General features: G+C 55.7%; 1 protein-coding gene across 1 annotated transcript in view; it reads left to right on the forward strand.

The window, feature by feature from the left end:
• The window catches only part of Kcp (kielin cysteine rich BMP regulator), a 28,948-nt gene extending 10,722 nt beyond the window's left edge, over positions 1-18,226 (forward strand). Inside the window, exons 20-43 of the mRNA XM_033755994.1 lie at positions 204-235; positions 480-650; positions 2,195-2,371; positions 2,992-3,077; positions 3,324-3,414; positions 3,715-3,808; positions 4,255-4,277; positions 5,092-5,265; positions 5,487-5,569; positions 6,104-6,224; positions 7,063-7,142; positions 7,275-7,374; positions 7,893-7,981; positions 8,226-8,328; positions 8,409-8,551; positions 8,822-8,994; positions 9,075-9,186; positions 9,269-9,370; positions 10,167-10,331; positions 10,916-11,222; positions 14,104-14,174; positions 14,270-15,700; positions 16,949-17,055; positions 17,402-18,226. Coding sequence (XP_033611885.1) covers positions 204-235; positions 480-650; positions 2,195-2,371; positions 2,992-3,077; positions 3,324-3,414; positions 3,715-3,808; positions 4,255-4,277; positions 5,092-5,265; positions 5,487-5,569; positions 6,104-6,224; positions 7,063-7,142; positions 7,275-7,374; positions 7,893-7,981; positions 8,226-8,328; positions 8,409-8,551; positions 8,822-8,994; positions 9,075-9,186; positions 9,269-9,370; positions 10,167-10,331; positions 10,916-11,222; positions 14,104-14,174; positions 14,270-14,674 — 2,902 coding nt within the window. The 3' untranslated portion in view covers positions 14,675-15,700; positions 16,949-17,055; positions 17,402-18,226. The remainder of the gene's footprint in view (positions 1-203; positions 236-479; positions 651-2,194; positions 2,372-2,991; positions 3,078-3,323; positions 3,415-3,714; positions 3,809-4,254; positions 4,278-5,091; positions 5,266-5,486; positions 5,570-6,103; positions 6,225-7,062; positions 7,143-7,274; positions 7,375-7,892; positions 7,982-8,225; positions 8,329-8,408; positions 8,552-8,821; positions 8,995-9,074; positions 9,187-9,268; positions 9,371-10,166; positions 10,332-10,915; positions 11,223-14,103; positions 14,175-14,269; positions 15,701-16,948; positions 17,056-17,401) is intronic.
• The last annotated feature ends 6 nt before the right edge of the window (positions 18,227-18,232 follow it).

Genomic DNA, 18,232 nt, shown 5'->3' on the forward strand with positions numbered 1-18,232 from the left:
CTCGCGCCGGGGGCGCTGCTGCCGCTCCTGTGACGGTACCGTCCCCCAACATCCGGCCGCCCCTGCTGGGTCCCCACCACTCCCAGAATTCCCCTTCCTATGAGCCTCCGACATCGGGGTTCTCTCTAGGCATTAGGGGGATGGGGTGCAGCTCAGTGGCAAAATGCTTGCCTACCACGCCCAGCCTCTGGGTTCATTCCTAGCCGCCGGGGGCGCTGCTGCCGCTCCTGTGACGGTACCGTCCCCCAACATCCGGCCGCCCCTGCTGGGTCCCCACCACTCCCAGAATTCCCCTTCCTATGAGCCTCCGACATCGGGGTTCTCTCTAGGCATTAGGGGGATGGGGTGCAGCTCAGTGGCAAAATGCTTGCCTACCACGCCCAGCCTCTGGGTTCATTCCTAGCGTTAAATAAGTCAGTGCTGTGTCTCAGGGCCGGGAGCCAAATACCAGGCCTCCCAGTCCTCACCCACCTCCGCAGGCTGCCTGTTCCAGGGGAAGGAGTTCGCCAGCGGGGAGCGCTTCCCGTTGCCCAGCGCCGCGTGCCACGAGTGCCTCTGCTGGGAGGGCAGTGTCACCTGCGAGCCCAGGGCTTGTGCCCCTGCACAGTGCCCCTTCCCTGCCAGGGGAGACTGCTGCCCTGCCTGTGACGGTGAGGGGCAGGGGACAGGGGGCTGTGGGGCGGAGGCTCCAGGGTGTTGGGGGGTGGGAGATCTGGTCTGAATCCTCTTTACTGCCCTAGAATGGATGCGGAAAATTTTTTTCTTACACAGTAAGAGAAAAAGCTCTGGACTAAAGCTTGTATTTTCTTCTGCTTTTGATGCTATTTGTATGACTTTGGGCAAATCGTATAACCTCTTTGGGCTTAATTTTTAACTCCTATTAAAAAAGAAAAAGGGGCCAGGCCTGGTGGCGCACACCTGTAATCCCAGCACTCGGGAGGCTGAGGCAGGAGGATCACTGTGAGGTCGAGACCAGCCTGGGCTACATAGTGAGTTCCAGGTCAGTCTCAACTACATAGTGAGACCCTGTCTCAAAAAACCAAAAAAAAAAAAAAACCAAAAAAAAAAAAAAACCAAAAAAAAAAAAAAACCAAAAAAAAAAAAAAACCAAAAAAAAAAAAAAACCAAAAAAAAAAAAAAACCAAAAAAAAAAAAAAACCAAAAAAAAAAAAAAAAAAAAAAAAAAAAAAAAAACCAACAACAACATCAACAAAAAAAAACAATTGAACAGGCCGAGTTCCCACATCTTTGGTGTCTCCTATTTTAAAAATTATTACTACACAACTTCTACCAATGGAAGTTTTATTTATTTTGTACTTTTCCTCAAATAAATTCATTTATTATTTAAATTTATTTAGATAGGAGTTTTACATCCATAGGAAATGGAAAAGTAGACTTGCCAGGAATAGGTTACCGGGAAAAATGAATATAATTGAAATACAAGCCAGGCATGGTGGTGCACGACTATAATCCCAGCACTTGGGAGGCAGAGGCAGGAGAATTGCTGAGAGTTTGAGGCCAGACTAGGCTACATAGTGAGACCTTGTCTCAAAAAAGAAGAAAATAAATAAAATATTGTTAAATTCTAGAGAGATACTTTTGCCTGTCAAGGCTTTCAAAGATTCAATCTCTCTTTGTTTTTGTTGTTTTGTTTTGTTTTTTTGGTTTGACAAGGTCTAGAACCAAATTGATTAATCCCAAAAAGCTAGCTGCAGCTTCATGGTTGGGTAGTGGATAATCCCAGCCAGCCTGCCCCTTTAGTGCCTCTAAAGTTCAGGCAAGTTTCTGGCTCTGAGGATGGAACCGGATTCCTTGAGCCTACAACAGTCCGTGTGTCTCCTGCCATCTTGAACTCTGCTCCCTGACTTCCTACTGACTTGAACTCAGTACCCGCACTGGGGCATTGGGAAGGGAGCCCTTGGCCACACACCACTTACATCCACTCCTGAGGCTGGGAAAATCAGTGCCCCTGGCAGTGGGTTGCTGAGTATTTAACCCCAGGGACAGATCCATGAAGACTGTTTCCTGGAGAGGGAAAGGATTTCTCACAGGCTTTGAGGGAGAAAAGTTGCCGGCCAGCAGTGTTTCCTTCCCATCCTTTCTTCTCCTCCTTCTTCTCTTTCTCTTCTTCTTCTCTCCCCACCTCCCGTCCCTCTCTTCCTCCAGCCCTCCCCTCTCCCTTTCACCTTGGCAGGCTGTGAATACCTGGGTGAGTCTTACCTGAGCAAGCAGGACTTCCTGGATCCCCAAGAACCCTGCAACCTGTGCACCTGCCTTGGAGGCTTTGTGACCTGCAGCCGCCGTCCCTGCGAGCCTGTAGGCTGTAGCCACCCCCTCACCCCTCCAGAGCACTGCTGCCCAATCTGCCAGGGTAGGGCGACAGCTGCCCTTCTGGGCCCCTGCTGGGGCTCCCAAGGGCCCCAGATAGCCTCCAGTGGTCAGGAGCTTTGCCAGCCTTCTCCTGAGACAGACATGCACTGGTCCCCAGACTGCTGTCACACCATATGCATGCTCTCCTCTGTCTGTACTGTCACCTTACTCCAGAAGGTCACACTCACTGAATAATGGGTCCTTTGGTTTCCATACCTTCCTACTCTTAGATTGTTTCACTGCTTCCTAAAATACCATGTCACTCTGCTCTGGAGTCATTAGCCAGGAGGGACAGCTGCCTTAGCCCGCCCTGCTTGACCCAGCCCACCTGGCTGCGTGTCCAGTGTGCCTCTCCACACTGTCTCCTTCCCACCGGCAGGAAGTTCCCAGCCATCTTTCATCAGCTTCGTCTCCTCTGCCTCTTCAGTCTGCCTGTGCCATGCAAACCCTGTCCTCTGCGGCCTGGCCAACTCTGTCTTTTCTCCCACACCTCACTCTCCCTGGCTCTCCCAGGCACAGTAATTTTGCCTTAAGCTTTTGGGGGTGTCCCTAGCTATGGCTGTGTGTGTGACAGGTAGGGCTTTGTCCATGGTGGCTCTCACGGTGTTCCCACTCTGCCAGGATGCCTCTACCATGGGATCACTGCTGCCCCCGGAGAGACCCTTCCTGACCCACTTGACCCTACCTGCTCCCTCTGCACCTGCCAGGTGAGGAAGTGCCTTCGGGACTTTGGTGCCCTTTCACTGTACATGCTGCTTTCCTGTCAGGGAGGGTGTCTCCTCCTCCCAGATGACATCTTGGAGGATGGAGCTGGGCTGAGGTCTTCTGGGCCAGCAGAAGGGGTTTGGGCCTGGTGGCTTCAGTAGGATGCTCACCAAGGGACAGCAAGCACAGCTCAAGGGCACACGGGTGGTGTGGGAGGCGGGAATGGCAGTGTGACCTCGCCTGGCCAGGAAGGCTCTGTGCGCTGCCAGAGGAGACAGTGCCTCCCGGCTCCTTGCCCGAAACCCTCTCCAGGACCTTGCTTCTGCCCTGTGTGCCGCAGTGAGCTGCCTTCCACCTGCCCTCGCCTCATGCTGTTCCCCTTTCCCGCCCTTCCTCTCGGGCTGAGCGTGGGCAGGGCGGGACAGGGTGGCGCACGTTCCCACCCAGGAAGTGTGTCCCCCACAGGCTGCCTCTTTAAGGGCCAGGAGCACCAGGACGGGGAGGAGTTTGAGGGGCCTGCAGGCAGGTGTGAGCGGTGTCACTGTCAGGGACTGCAAGGAGCAGGTGGATGGTGGAGGTTGGGGGCCCGTGGTACCCCCTGACTCTGATAGCCAGCTGCTGGGCCCACATCTCCTGCAGGATGGCCAGGTCAGCTGTGTGCGGCTGCAGTGTCCACCCCTGGCGTGCCTACTCCAGGTCACAGAGCCAGGGAGCTGCTGCCCTCGCTGCAGAGGTAGGCCCGGCCCTGAGGCCGCCCCGTGCTGGCGCTTCAGCCCCGCTGGCCCTCCCACATGTCTGTCCTGGACTGGACTGTCACCCTCACCCCCTTCAGCTCTTCCACCCTCTCCCTGCTCCCCCTGCTCACCTGCCAGGCCAGCCGTCTACGTGCCGGTCACATTCCACTGAAGCTGTTGTTCTTCCTGTCCGTGCCCTAATAATAATAATAGTAATAATAATAATAATTGCCCTGGTAATTTGCATTTATTGAGCGGGGCCAGGCCCTGAGCTAAGTACTTTATTCCTATTATCTAATTTAATCTGCACAACAGTCTTATCAGATAAGTGCTGCTGTCCCTTTTTATCTTTTTGAGACAGGGACTCATAAATAGTTCAGGCTGGCCTTGAACTTACTACGTAGTGCAGGCTGGTCTCAAACTCATGGTGATCCTTCTACCTCAGCCTCCCAAGTGCTGTGATTACAGGTATGCATCACCACTTCCTGCTGTCATTATGTTTTGTTTGGTTTTTTTGGTACTGGGGATCGAACTCTGGTCCTTGCGCTTGTGAGGCAGGCAGCAGCCCACTGAACTAAATCCCCAGCCCTTGCTGTCATTATGTCTTAAACAAAACAAAACAACAAAAACACAGGGCTAAGGATATATAGCTCAGTGCTCCCTGGGTTCAATTCCCAAAATAAATAAAAATAAAAAACAACCCCCAAACAAACAAACAAGAATCAGAATTACAAAGAGATAAGAAATTGCTAGTGGTTGCTTGGCTTGGAGGCAGCAGAGTTAAGATGGTTTGTCCTGGTCCATTGGCTCCAGAACATGAGCCTTTCTGAGCCTACCTGCCACCTCTCACCCTGTGTGCTGCCCAGGGCCATGTAGGTGGCCCTCCTGCCCTGTGAGGAAAGCAGGGCAGATGTAGCACCCATTTAACAGAGCAGGAAGCTGAGGCTTGAAAAGACGAGGTTACCTGGCACACAGGGTTAGTAAGAGCCCCATGCATTCGCTGCACACCTGCCATAAGCCAGAGCGCCCATTAGCACTGCAGCCGGCAGTGCCGGCTGCATGCAACTCAGTCTGGCAAGCAGACAGGACAGGGCAGTCCCGGAGCTGCGACCCTGCCCTGTTCCTTTCCCTTCACCACAGACAGGGCTCCATCCGCTGCCTCCAGGCCACATCCCTCAGATCTCCACCCTGGTGTCCACTTGTCCTGCTGACTATTTGTGGGAGGGGGCGGGGCAGGTGTCAGATCTCGGGCTCAGAGCTCATCCCACCCCCCGGACTGCAGGCTGCCTCGCTCATGGAGAGGAGCACCCTGAAGGCAGTAGCTGGGTGCCCCCCGACAGCCCTTGCTCCTCCTGCATGTGTCACGAGGGCGTCATCACCTGTGCCCACATCCAGTGTGTCAGCTCCTGTGCCCAGCCCCACCAGGGGCCCAGTGACTGCTGCCCTCGATGCAAGGGTACTGGGATCCTGGGATGGGGAGAGGGGATGGGCTGGGGTCCATAACTTCCCCACCTTGGTGGGGTTGAATGGCAGAGGGGGTGCTCTAGGAGAAGTGGACTCTGTTCTGTAGGCAGCCCAGTCCTTGCAGGGGGGGCTGGAGGGCAGAAGACCCAGCCCATGGTATCGCTGCCAGCCTCAAGTCTCCTTGGCATTGCCCTTCTCTTGTCCCACTCCAAGGCTGTGAGCATGAGGGCCAGAAATATGAGGCCGGGGAGAGTTTCCAGCCTGGGGCAGACCCCTGCGAATTGTGCATCTGTGAGGTAGGAGGCTGGGGCCACCCCAGAGAGGGCGGCAACATGGAGAGGCCCCGTCAGCTGGTCACTGCTTGGAGGGGCTGAGAGGGGATGGTGTTCCAGCAGGCAGGACTGGGCAGGGCTGGGACGAACAGGGCCAGGCCGTATGGTTTAGACATGGAGAACAAGGCCTGAGTTAGAGGGGGCAGTGGGCAGCCCTGCCGGCTGGACTGTGGGGTGAGGGATGGGGGTGGAGGAGCCAGCTGGAGTGTATGGATATTAGGGGAGACAGTGGTGAGCCGATGAAGGGATCTGAGCAGGAGTGGTGCCGTGGGCCGAGGAGGGGCAGTGGAGACGGGCGGGGACACAGGAGAGTTCTGACCCAAGTGACTGGAAAGAGGAGGGACATCATCTTCGGGCAGTAGGACTCAGGGGAGCAAGTCTAGGGAGACGCTGAGTTTGCCCACGCACACCCCGGAGAAGGTGCAGCAGAGCAGGCGGACAGGGCTGCCTCTTGCTGTCTTGGCCTGGCATCCAAACTTTGCTCATTCACTTTTCCAGCCACAGCCTGAGGGGCCTCCCAGCCTCCACTGTCATCGGCGGCAGTGTCCCAGTCTGGTGGGCTGCCCACCCAGCCAACTCCTATCCCCTGGGCCCCAACACTGCTGCCCTACCTGTGCCCGTGAGTACTGGGGCTCAGGGTAGATAAACTAGGAGCTCGGGGCTGCACCTCAGGGGGATGCAGGAGGAGCCAGCAAGCTGTCTGTCCTCCATGGCCCCAGCCCCAGCTCTTTACAGACTCCAGTGGACTCTGCTTGGCTCTTTCCCCAGTAAATGGGGCGAACACAGCCCCAGGGCAGCCAGGAGGAGCAAGGTGAGCTGGCAGGGACCCTGGCCGCTCTGAAGTTGGACGTGTTTGTGGAGCAGTTTGCCCAGCAGGTGGCGCTGCAGGGCAGCAATTGTGTCCGCTGAGGGCTCCTAGGGGCCTGTGAGGTGAGGACTAGAGGGGAGAATTGGCTACCAGGATAAGGAGAACCATTCTGAATTTTGTTTTTGTTTTGTTCTTTTTTCATTTAGAGTAAGGATTTATAAAACTAGAGGGGGAGTATCACATTTAATTTTCACAGTTGCCCAATGAAAATTACCCCGTTTCACAGATGAAGAAATTGAGGTTTAGAGAGGTTGGTTATTCTGCTCGTGATGGTACAGACACCCAGGGCTAGAGCCGGGACGAGAACCTGGGATGCTTGGTTTCTTGTGCTCCCTTGTGCTTCGTTAGCCAGATTATTAAAGGAAGTGACAGTGGGAGCAAGCCAGGCAGTCTGGCTGTTCTTAGTGACCTCAGATTGAGGAAGCCACACCTTGTCATTTTCCAGCTCCTGCTGTGCCCTCCCCAGAGTCCTGATGCCTGGGATATAGGTCTGCCTTGGGCCCAAGAACTCTGAGGACAGACCTGGGAGTGTGAGCCCGGCTCCCTGCGTTTTCCAGCCTCCTTCCATACCGCGTTTTTGTCTTCACAGAAGCACTGAGCAACTGCATAGAGGGCCTCCTGGGGTCCGAGCTGGCCCCGCCAGACCCCTGCTACACCTGCCAGTGCCAGGTGAGCCCTCTGCCTCGGGAACTGTCCTCTGTGATCCTTTCTGATCCTACCGGTGTCCTACTCCCACCTACATCCTGCCAACTCCTTGAGATCTGCTGTCTCTCCCTGTGGTGTTTGTGTGACAACGGGCAGGACCTGACGTGGCTCTGCATTCACCGGGCCTGTCCTGAGCTCAGCTGTCCCCTGTCGGAGCACCGCACACCACCTGGGAGCTGTTGCCCTGTGTGCCAGGGTGAGTTCCAGCCTTGGCCTTCCCCTTGGAGAAGAGCCCCAGAGGGAGACAGGATGTGGTGGCATTCATGGACCAAGTGTGAGGCCTGGGATCTACACTCTGAATGTTGGTTTCATCCTTGAAAAATGGGGGAGCTGTTTGTTGGGTAAGAGAGGAGTCCCATGAGGCAGATGGAGGCACAGAGGGCAACTTAGATTTTCAAGGCCTGGACTGAGGCTCTTCATGGGGCTTACAGACCTGTGGCCCACCAGTAGGCACTGCACTGCGAATCTGACATCTGTCCCAGAGGCAGGCTCCAGGGTCTTCTTTGGGCCTCCAGGACCCTAGAGACATCCAGAGCACTGGTGCAATGCTCAAAACTGGCCAGGCTTTCTGGATATTGGTTGAAGAAATTAACCCCATCCAGATGCTGGTGGTATGGCCTGGACGCTTCCCTGCTGGGAAGCACAGAGTGAGCCCAGGGAGGGGAGGACCCAGGTGGAAAGACAGAGCCAGCCCATCCCATTCTTTCTTCTTAGAATGTGTGGTGGAGGCCGGGAGCCGGAGAGTAGCAGATGGAGAGAGCTGGCGGGACCCCAGCAACGCCTGCATTGCCTGCACTTGCCATGTAATCTGGGGGTGGAGTGCAGGACTCACAGATGGGTAAAGAGAGGAGGGTCTGACACTCACCAGCAAATACGCGGTCCTTGAGGAGTTGAGGGCTGGATTTTATTTCCCACCTGAACCATGATGGGTTGGGAGCAGGCAGATAGGAATACTACCTGCGACTCTGCCCGAAAGGCCCCAGACACGTGAGACTAGGGACCCTGGGCCCTGCCGGAAGTCCCTAGAGCAATGGGGTCTGTCCTCAGCGGGGCCATGTGGAGTGTCACTTGGAGGAGTGCCAGCCCCTCTCCTGCCCCCACGGCTGGGTGAAGGTGTCCCAGAATGACAGCTGCTGTGAGAGATGCCAAGGTGAGGGGCCTGGAGGTTGGAGGAGGGGCAACAGAGATGGACAAGGGGGCACTGACCCTGCCTGTTTCCCCGCCCCTCAGCCTCTACCCAGTCATGTGAGCTCCAGGGCCGGCAGGTGACCTCTAGGGAGCGCTGGGCTGTAGATGCCTGCACCAGCTGCTCCTGCGTGGCTGGCACCGTGCACTGCCAAAGCCAGAGCTGCCCACCGCTGTCGTGCAGCCCAGTGAGTGTGTGGTCTAAGGCAGTGGGGTCAGGCACCTGAGGCACAACCATCTGAGAGTGACCAAGCTTGAGGGAGGGAGCCTGGGCTGCTGCTCTGTGGGGGGGGCAGCAGTGCAGCCTGGGAAGTGCCCGTTCCAGGTGCAGCCACAGGTGGTGCCCTGAGCCCAGGTGGGTGACTGAGGGCCCGCATTGTGGTTAGGTGTGGGAGCAGGGGTGGGAGCAGGGCTGAATGTCTGGGAGCACCACCTGGAGTCTGACTGTGTCGGGCCAGGACGAGGCTCCGGCCCTGAGTCCCCGCAGCTGCTGCCCCCACTGCTTGCCCCGGCCTGCCTCCTGCATGGCCTTCGGAGACCCCCACTACCGCACCTTCGATGGCCGCCTGCTGCACTTCCAGGGTAGCTGCAGCTACGTGCTGGTCAAGGACTGCCGCGGTGGGGACTTCAGGTGGGCACCGCTCTCCCTTCTACCCGGCCCCTGTACCCAGCCCTGCCCTCTGTGGGCACCCAGGGCTCTTCTGCCTACAGCGTGCATGTCACCAATGACGACCGGGGCCGGAGAGGCGTGGCCTGGACCCAGGAGGTGGCAGTGCTGTTGGGAGATGCGACGGTACAGCTGCTGCAGGGCGGGACCGTCACGGTGAGCTGAGGACCTGGGGAAGGGCTGTCCAGTGCCGTGCTCTCGTCTGCCCCTAGTATCGCCCTCCTCCCTTCTCTCCCAGGTGAACGGGTGCCTAGTGGCCTTGCCCTTCCTGCAGGAGCCGCTGCTGTATGTGGAGCTGCGGGGCCAAACTGTGATCTTGCATGCCTGGCCTGGGCTTCAGGTACGGCTCGAGGATGAGACTGGCTGGTGCCGGGTTCCCAAGGGAAGACCTGAGAGCCACGGTCGTATGTATCTAGGCTGTCCGAGAGACAGAGTACTATACCTCCTGGGCCCAGAGAGAGTGAAAGAGATCATGCAGCTGATTCCCAGGAGAGGAATTCTAGGCATGGTTTTGTTTTGTTTGGCAGTGCTAGGGATTGAACCCAGGGCCTTGCACATGCTAGGCAAGTGTTCTACTGAGCTACACACCCAGCTCCTGGTTTTAATCTTGATTCAGCCACCCATATGCTAGAGCAACTTGGGCCAACCTCTGAGACTCAGTTTTGTCATCTGCAAAGTGGGGAGCGGGCAAGTAGGGGCGGGAAGATGTCAACTAAGGTCTCCTGACCCCGTATGGAAGACTGACGTGCCCCTCTGTCCCAGCCAGAAGCATATCTTCATGAAATCAGCCTTGTGTGCTCTTCTGATCCAGGCTGTAACTGTAAGCTTGAGTGTTCAGGAGATGCTGAATCTCAGAAGAGGGTAGCATTGCACCCGGGGCCAAATTGAAGGGTCCTAATGGAGAAGTGGCCCTCATTTAAGAGCTGTGGGCAGATCTACTGTCACCTATGTTTGCCTAGGGTGGCTCTGTGGGCGCTTTCACGACCTAGGCTAGGGCAGCATCCTTCCTGTGAAGGGTCTGTCCCTGCCCATCTTTCCTGCTGTGGCTCAAGGTGTGCTGACACATACAGGCCCATGGCAGACCTCGGGCACCTTGGGGGCCATCTCTTTCCCTACTCCCAGGCCTCTCTGTGCAGGTGCTGTGGGACGGGCGGTCCCAGGTGGAGGTGAGGGTACCTGGCTCCTACCGGGGCCAGACCTGTGGGCTCTGCGGGAACTTCAATGGCTTTGCCCAGGATGATCTGCAGGGTCCTGATGGGCTCCTTCTGCCCACAGAAGCTGTATTTGGGAATAGCTGGCAGGTGAGTGGCACAGGGAATGTAGCTGGAGCAGGCTGAAAGAGTTGGGCATAGCTGGTGTGAGTCCCAGAGCAGCCTCTGGTGTGGAAGGAAGGCCCAGGATGGGCTTTTGGGCTTTCAGGGAGCAGTAGGGGACCCATGCCAGTGGTGGGCAGTATGATTGCCAATAAGGGAAGCCTAATCAACTGAATCCCTAAGACCTGCTTCGCCACTTATTGGCTGTTGAGCTTGGAAAGTCACTTACCTTGGTTTCTTCATCTATAAAATGAGGACAAGGAAAGGTAGATGAGACATCCTGTGCACTTCTTGAAGGTAGTGTTTTGTTTTGACTTGATTTTTGAGACAGGGCCTTGCTCTGTAGTTCAGGCAGTTTTTTTTTTTTTTGTGGTTTTTTTTTTTTTTTTTTTTTTTTTTTTTTGAGACAGGGCCTCACTATGTAGTTGAGACTGACCTGGAACTCACTATGTAGCCCAGGCTGGTCTCGAACTCACCGCGATCCTCCTGCCTCAGCCTCCGGAGTGAAGATACAGCACACAAAGATCAGCTGCCAGCACTATTGTCACATTGGGGTTATTCTCCCCATGTAGGTCCCAGATGGGCCGGGGCCTGGCCAGCTCTGCTCTGCAGGCCAAGAAGTGCACCCGTGTCGGGCAGCAGGGTACCGTGCCAGGCGTGAGGCCAACGCTCGATGTGGGCTGCTGAAATCCTCTTCATTCAGCCGCTGCCATGCTGTGGTGCCACCAGAGCCCTTCTTTGCTGCCTGTGTGTACGACCTATGTGCTTGTGGCCCTGGCTCCTTGGCTGATGCATGCCTCTGTGATGCCCTAGAGGCCTATGCCAGTCACTGTCGCCATGCGGGTGTAACACCTGTCTGGAGGGGCCCTACACCGTGTGGTGAGGGGGCGATGAGATTGCAGGTGGGGGAAGGGATGGTGCAGAGGGATGGGGTGGCCCAGGGGGCTCAGGTCTGCATGGGGTGGGTACAGGGAAAAGCCTGCAAGATGTGAGCACAGTGACCAGAGCGATGTTGGGGGACCTCTGTGATCCTGCCTTCCATTCTGCCTGCAGTGGTGGGCTGCCCCCTGGACCGTGGCTTCGTGTTTGATGAGTGTGGCCCGCCTTGTCCCCGTACCTGCTTCAATCGGCACATCCCCCTGGGGGAGCTGGCAGCCCACTGTGTGAGGCCCTGCGTCCCTGGCTGCCAGTGTCCTGCAGGCCTGGTGGAGCATGAGGCCCACTGTATCCGCCCTGAGGCCTGTCCCCCTGTCCTGCTCACAGAGGTCCCAGCCATTCCACATTCTGCCCAGCCCCAGCCAGGATCTGGCCCTGGCTCCACCCTGAGCTAGGAAGACACCTGGCCAGAACTCCTGGTGCCTTCCCTTGGTGAGCAGCAGCCAACCCAGCCGGAGCTGTGGGAACAATGCCCCGCTCGGGCCCTGGGAGCCTGGGTCTGCGTCCTGCAGAGAAACATGGCAGTAAACTCTAGGCCTGCTCAAGACTCCCTCCTGTGTGTGTTTCTCCTGGCACCAGGGAGGTGGCTCGGGCTGCTGGGAACATGGAGTCAGCACTCAGTGTCCCCAGAGTCAGAGAGCCTTACTCTGTCCTTATGCCCATATGCCTGGGCTGCTCTAATGTCATCTGGGAAACCTTGAAATGGGCAGGAGGACTCAGGTGGCCTGGCCTCTGATCTGTTTGGTCTGTAGCAGGCATGGCCTGTGGCCTCTCTGGATCCCTGTGGGACCCTAAGCTATGCAGCCACCAAGAAACTGCTCATAGCTCCCCTTTCTTTCTTCATGTTTGGTGGTCCTGAGCACTTGAGCACCTTCTGGGCCATTCCAAGAGCTGGTGACACATGGACTTCATGTCAGGAGGGGAGGAGGGACAATACCCAGGGGTGAAATACAGAAACACGTGCACAAACACTTTCAGAAACATATGCAGTGCGTGCATGCACAACTGTCTGTGCCCCAGCCACACCCCCCATATGCGCGTGGACAGTAGGCACATGTGCAGCCTGCAAAGATGTGGTAGGGGAGAGGCCATGGGTTTCAAAATGGAAAATTTTAGGGTTCTAGTTCTCCTTGCCAGGTATCAGCTGTGTGACCTTAGAGTCTTATGGACGGTGGCTAAAAGATTAGGGGGACTCCACTGTCATTATGAGCCCCTATAACAGGGAGTGAGGACTCAGTGCTCCAGGGGAGGACATGGCTAAGCCTTTGATTGTTGACTTAGGTGAGAGAGTGCTGAGTTGAACTGAAGATCATGTGCTGCACCAGCTCCACCCTCTTTTGGGAAGGCTGTTCTCATTGGGGCCCAGAGAGCAGAGTTTGCTTCAAGCGTCATGGAGCCGTGACAAGGCTGCAGGCAAAGCTGCTGATGACAAGCACAGCATGTAGACCTGTATTAGTCAGCTTTCTATTACTGTAATGAAATATATAAGGCACTTCTTTTTTTAAAGAGCAAAGGTTTATTTTGGATCATGGTTTTAAAGGTTCCCACCTAAGATCAAGCATCCCATTGCTTTATGCCTCTGCTGGAGGCACTCGATGGCAATGAGAGGGAGAGTATGTTGGAGCCAGTTGCTTCTATCATGAGCCAGGAAACGGGTGGGGGCAGGATGGGACAGGGTTCCCATACTGCTGGTGACCTGAGAACTTCCCACCAGGCCCCATCTCCTAAAGGCACACAGTGCTTTCTGTAATGTCACCCTTAGAGCCAAGGCTTTTATTTATTTTTTGTTTGTTTGTTTGTTTTTTGGGTACTGGGGATCGAACTTGGGCCTTTGCACTTGCAAGGCAGGCGCTGGAACTACTGAGCCAAATCCCCAGCCCAAGCCAAGCCTTTTACCTGTGGCCTTGGGGGACACTCAACAACCCAGACATCTCATGTGTCCTGTCCCTGTCCTGCTTATACACAAATGATCTCATCTGTCAAACAAGGACAGCGACAGCATGCACCTCCTGTCTCGGGTGGTGATGCTGGGCTGACTGCAGACCTCTGCACTCACTGTCCCACCTCTGGTCACGAACAGACTCCTCTCCTGGGACTAAGCTTTCCCAGAGCTTATTTGTCACAATCATCCGTATGCAGATGAGGGAAACATGGCCATGCGTCAGGGCAAGAAACTCTCTGGAGCTATCTGCTTATCTGTAAACCTGGATGAGACAAGCCCCTACTTCCTGCAGCACAAGGAGGAGAGCTTCTGTGGAAAGGGTTGTCCAAACTGCTGAGAGCCACTGCCATCGCTGCTGACTACACGGGGCGCAGCTGCGGCGTGCCCACATGCCGCAGTCACAGAGTTCACATGGCCATGCACGTGTGTGTATGTGCAAAGGAGCATGCACACCTCTCTGCCTAGGTCACACTCAGTGCTCCACACTGCCAAGAAACCTGTCTCAGAGTCAGCCTGGCATCCATGAGACTCAGGTACAGATAGGCCCTGGCTCAGATGTCAGGGCCCTGCATTATTGAGAGCAGAGCCTTTGTCCCACCTTGCTCTTGTCATCAGTGCCCATCCTCCACCTTCCAGGCTCTGGTGGCAGAGGCAGAGGAGGGACGGGACATCTGCTGCAACTCCTTCTCCATGGCGCAGGCAGCCACTCCTGGGGGCCCAGGGCTCCCATGTAGCTCTGAGCAGGCTTTGGCCCTGTACCAGCTCCTCTTCCGGCGCCCTGCAGGCCTGGGCCAGCTCCAGGCTGCATTGCGGCAGGTGAGGCTGGGCATTGCCTCTGAGGGGGCGGGCAGGGGTCTGATGCTTTCTTCCTGCCCAACCCAGGTGCAAGAGGGCCAGGACTGCCCCCTAGAGCTGGCACTGCCCGCTGTGCTACTGGAGATGGAGTGGAGCCGGTGGGCCCAGGAGCAGGTGGGGTGGCCAGTGAGGGGTGGGTGGCAGAGGACAGGGCTGGTGCCCCCTCACACCTTGGCTCCCCACCTTCCTGCAGCTCCTCTGGGACCTGGAGCTGCTGACTGGGGCAGGCCTGGGCCTCTTCTGGACCCCCTGGCGTTTCCGGTGTCAGAGGCACCAGGCCCAGGACACAAGGAGTCAGCGCAGTCAGCCCCTTGGTAGGATGGGTGGGGACTCCAGGCAGCAGGTGAGTGAGGTGAGCAAGGGCACATGCTTTAGGGCAGTGGTGGAGGTGAGGGAAGTGGAAGGTGTGTGGACTTTGGAGACTGACAGCTCTGCCCACAAATCTGCTCTGACAGTCCCTGTGGCCTGTGAGGATGATGGCAGATCCTTCTCCAAGGCTGTTGGAAGGGACTGTGAATGCATCAGAGGGAATCTCATGGAGTCTGGCACACACTACATGTTTGTTACTTGTAGGCTGCTACTATTATTCCACAATTAACCACCAGACTGGTCAATCAACTGTGCGGTAATGCTGGGAAGCCTTTTAATATGGCTGCCCGGGCTTCTGGAGGACAGAGGCCCTGGTGCCCAGGGCTGCCCTGAGATTGAAACACTGAGCAGCCCTCCTGTCCAGGAGGGGGTTGCTATGGTGATGGCCCCACATAGAGTTGAGAGCTGGGGATGTGGATCCGAGTCCCAGCTCAGCCACTGGCTGCCTAAGTAAGTCATGGTAGGCTGGCCAGTCAGTAGCTGCTTTGGGCTATGGTATTATGAGCCACAGGAGGGAGGGTTGATGGTGATCACTGAAGTTCTTGCCAGCACTGTGGGTCAAGGCCACAGTCTCCTTGCAAGGCTCGAGTGGGCAGGAGGGACGTGTTCCAAGCACTTTCTGTGGAGGGGAAATGGTCACACAAGGGCCTGAATACTAGAAGGCAGGGACCCTGGGGCCATCTTAGGGACTGCCCTCCACATTGGGGGGGGCGTTGTCCCGTGGGCCTGGGTTCCCAACCCTTTCAGGGTTCCAGGCTGTATGCTTCACTCCAGGCCGAGCACTTCCAACACCAGAACCATCAGCTCACAGGAGCGTGAGTCTCCTGGGAATCTTACATTCACTCTTGTTTCCTCACAAAGCAACCAAGAACCCTTTCCCTTGTCTCCTTCCACAGTCCTGCCCAGTGCCCCTACTCATGCTTCTGGCTCCTTTTAGGCCCTCACTCAGTTGAACACACGGTTGCCCCACCACCTCTGGTAGGGTGACCCTGAATTCTGTCTCCCAGGATCTAAATGGTACAGGGTTTGGGGGAGGCCACCCTGAACTCAGAGTTTGGACACTGGCTGGTGGGAGTAGGAAGCCTGGCAGCCAGGCTCCCTCCTTACCCCTGAGCCCATGGGCCACCTGAGTAGCCCCTGGATTCCTACAGGGAGCAGGAACCAGGCCCATTGTCTGCATTGGATCTGGATGAAGCCAGGAGTGACACAGACCCAACGCAGGAGGGCCCTGGCATACCTGAGAAGGCCACACCTGGTATGTCAACAGGAGGGGTCAGGCATCCAGGACAGCAGGGAACCCCTGGAGCTGCAGAAGTCAGACTAGGTTGGAAGGCAATGGACCTTCTCAGCCCAAGTCCAAGGACTTCTGTTGTTCTTCAGGGTCTCACTATTTAGTTCAGGCTAGTCTTGAACTCAGTATCAGCCCACACTAACCTCATGGTAATCCTCCTGCCTCAGCCTCCCAAGTACTGGGAGTAGAGGTATGTACCCTCATGCCTGACAATCATAAGCTTTTAATTGTTCTATCACACAGATGACAGGAGAGTGCCAATATTCTTTCCTGATTGACAGAAGCTTTTGGAGGCATTTTATCTCTTCGGAAGATAGTTATTAATTATACTGTTACCTGGGAAATAAACTCTAGTAAGACAACAGATGAGCACCTCAAGGGAGGGGTGGGAAATTGTTCTCACAGTTCTTAGCAATCATTTCTAAAGGCTTGAGTCTTACTAAACTTCTCTGTTCAAAATCCCTGTGAAAATCTATTGTCACGGAGAACATACTCATTTGGTTGAAGTTATGAATATTCACACGTCTCTTTATTGACTACCAGAACAACATGCAATATTCTTATGAAAGATCTCAATTTAAGACCTTATGAAATCAGGTTCCATTAGCTAGTTTGATGGATGCAGAACATCTCCTTCCTCCACAGCTGCAAGGCAGCAGCGACAGCATCTCTTTTTTTAGATTTCTTTTGTTAATGATGAACACTTGCAGTTTTTAGGCCAGGCTTGGCTTCGAATTTCATTTCTTGAATTTCATTAGAGTTTGGGGTCAGAAACAAGGGGTAAAAGAGGATTTTCCTTAACAACAGGGGAAGGTATGGCACAGTGTTTCTTCTATGGGTCTGAACTGGCACACCAGGACAAGGTGGGGTGTCCTTGTGCAGAGGGACCCCAGAAAACGAGATCTTCTTGTTCCCAGGCAAACTGTAGTTGTCACGGGGAAGAGGATGTGCAGGGTGCTTTAGTATGGTCTGCCCTGGCTGAGAGGATGAGGGAGATGGGGTCAGCTGCTAGCAGGCACAGCTAACAAGCAGGTGCGTGACAGGCTGCGGGAATACAGGTGGGAGAACAACTCGATAACCATGAAGTTCAAGGAGTGCCCTCAGGGTTCCACCCTGTCTCCTACACCAGGTTTCTCAGGTCCAGTTCAGGGAAATGTTTGTGAGGGACCGCGGCATGACAGAGAGCTCTCAACACTGGTCTTTCTCCTTCAGGTTGCTTACAGGAGATGAACCCTACCACCAGCAGGCACTTTGAGGAGCCGGAAAATTCAGCATTCAAAGGGAAAGGATCAAAGGGACCTGGGCAAGGCCTCTCTCAGGTTGGAGACAGCTCAGGTGGGGTTTTCTTGGGGGGAGGCTGCTGGGGAAGGGGGGGCTGCCTCCTGCAGCCAAGTGAAGAAGGGACCAACACTGAAGAACTTTTACAACACATAAAATGGCCTCTGAAAATTCAGAAATTAGGCAGGGCCAGGGGTTTAGCTCAGTGTCGCCGCAACTGCCTGGCAAATACAAGGTCCTGAGTTTGATTGCTGGTACCAGGGGAAAAAAAAAAATCAGAAATCAGGCAAGGACCAGCCACTGGGGTGTCCGAGCTTCCCTGGGGAAAGGGCTCTTCCACGGGCACTACACACAAGCCTGAACCCAAGGTGCTCCCTCCCTTCCTAGGACCTGGCCCAGAGGGAAAAGAGCCAAGCAGAGCCTACAATCCAACAACTCCACTCACCAACACTCAGGAGCCCACAGGAGGGAAAGCTCAGTCAGGAAACCCCAGAGCCCTCCGGCCTGACTTCCCAAGGCCTGCCAGCACCCCAAGATCCACCCAAGGAGTTTTGCTTGGGCCTGAACAGAGAGAGATTAGAACCTCAAAAACTGCTGCTGCTGGACCCTCCTCAGAGTTTGAGAGAGGCAGTCCCTGGGCGTCAGAAAGGGGAGGCCTCCCAAAGGGAGAACAAAGAAGTCCCTCCCAGTCAGGGAGAAAAGCCACAAGAGAGTAAGAGCAGGGAAGACCCGCAGGGTCAGAGAGAAGGGGCACCCCAGGGAGAGAACCCAGAGGCTCCTGAGAGTCAAACTGGAAATGGTCCCAAGTGCCTTGGAGAGGAAGCTTCTCAGGGTCAGGAAATGAAAGCCTGGCAGGCATGGGAAGGCCACATCTCACCAGCCCTGGAGGTGGCTCAGGGAGAAGCAACTGCCCAGCTCCTGGGGGACGGTGACCCCCTGGGCCTGCGGAGGGACTTTCCTAGGTCCCTGGGAGAACAGAGCCCTCCGTGTGTGGGAAGGGAGAACCCAGGACCCCGGGGAAGGTCCACTCAGCGGGTACCTAGCAGAACTGAAGGCCAGAGTCAGGAGTCAGCCGTAATGACGCTGGGGTACGCCCAGGAGGAGGAGTGGGCTCCTGTCCCGGGCCCCGGAGACAGGATACGGGCGACTTGGAGCTCCGGGGACGCTGGGCAGCCAGAGCTCCCTGCGACTGTGCCCGGAGGGGGCCGTGGCCCGGTG

Source organism: Fukomys damarensis, unplaced genomic scaffold (assembly GCF_012274545.1).
Source record: "Fukomys damarensis isolate Sample0158 unplaced genomic scaffold, DMR_v1.0_HiC HiC_scaffold_4, whole genome shotgun sequence".
NCBI classification, from domain to species: domain Eukaryota; kingdom Metazoa; phylum Chordata; class Mammalia; order Rodentia; family Bathyergidae; genus Fukomys; species Fukomys damarensis.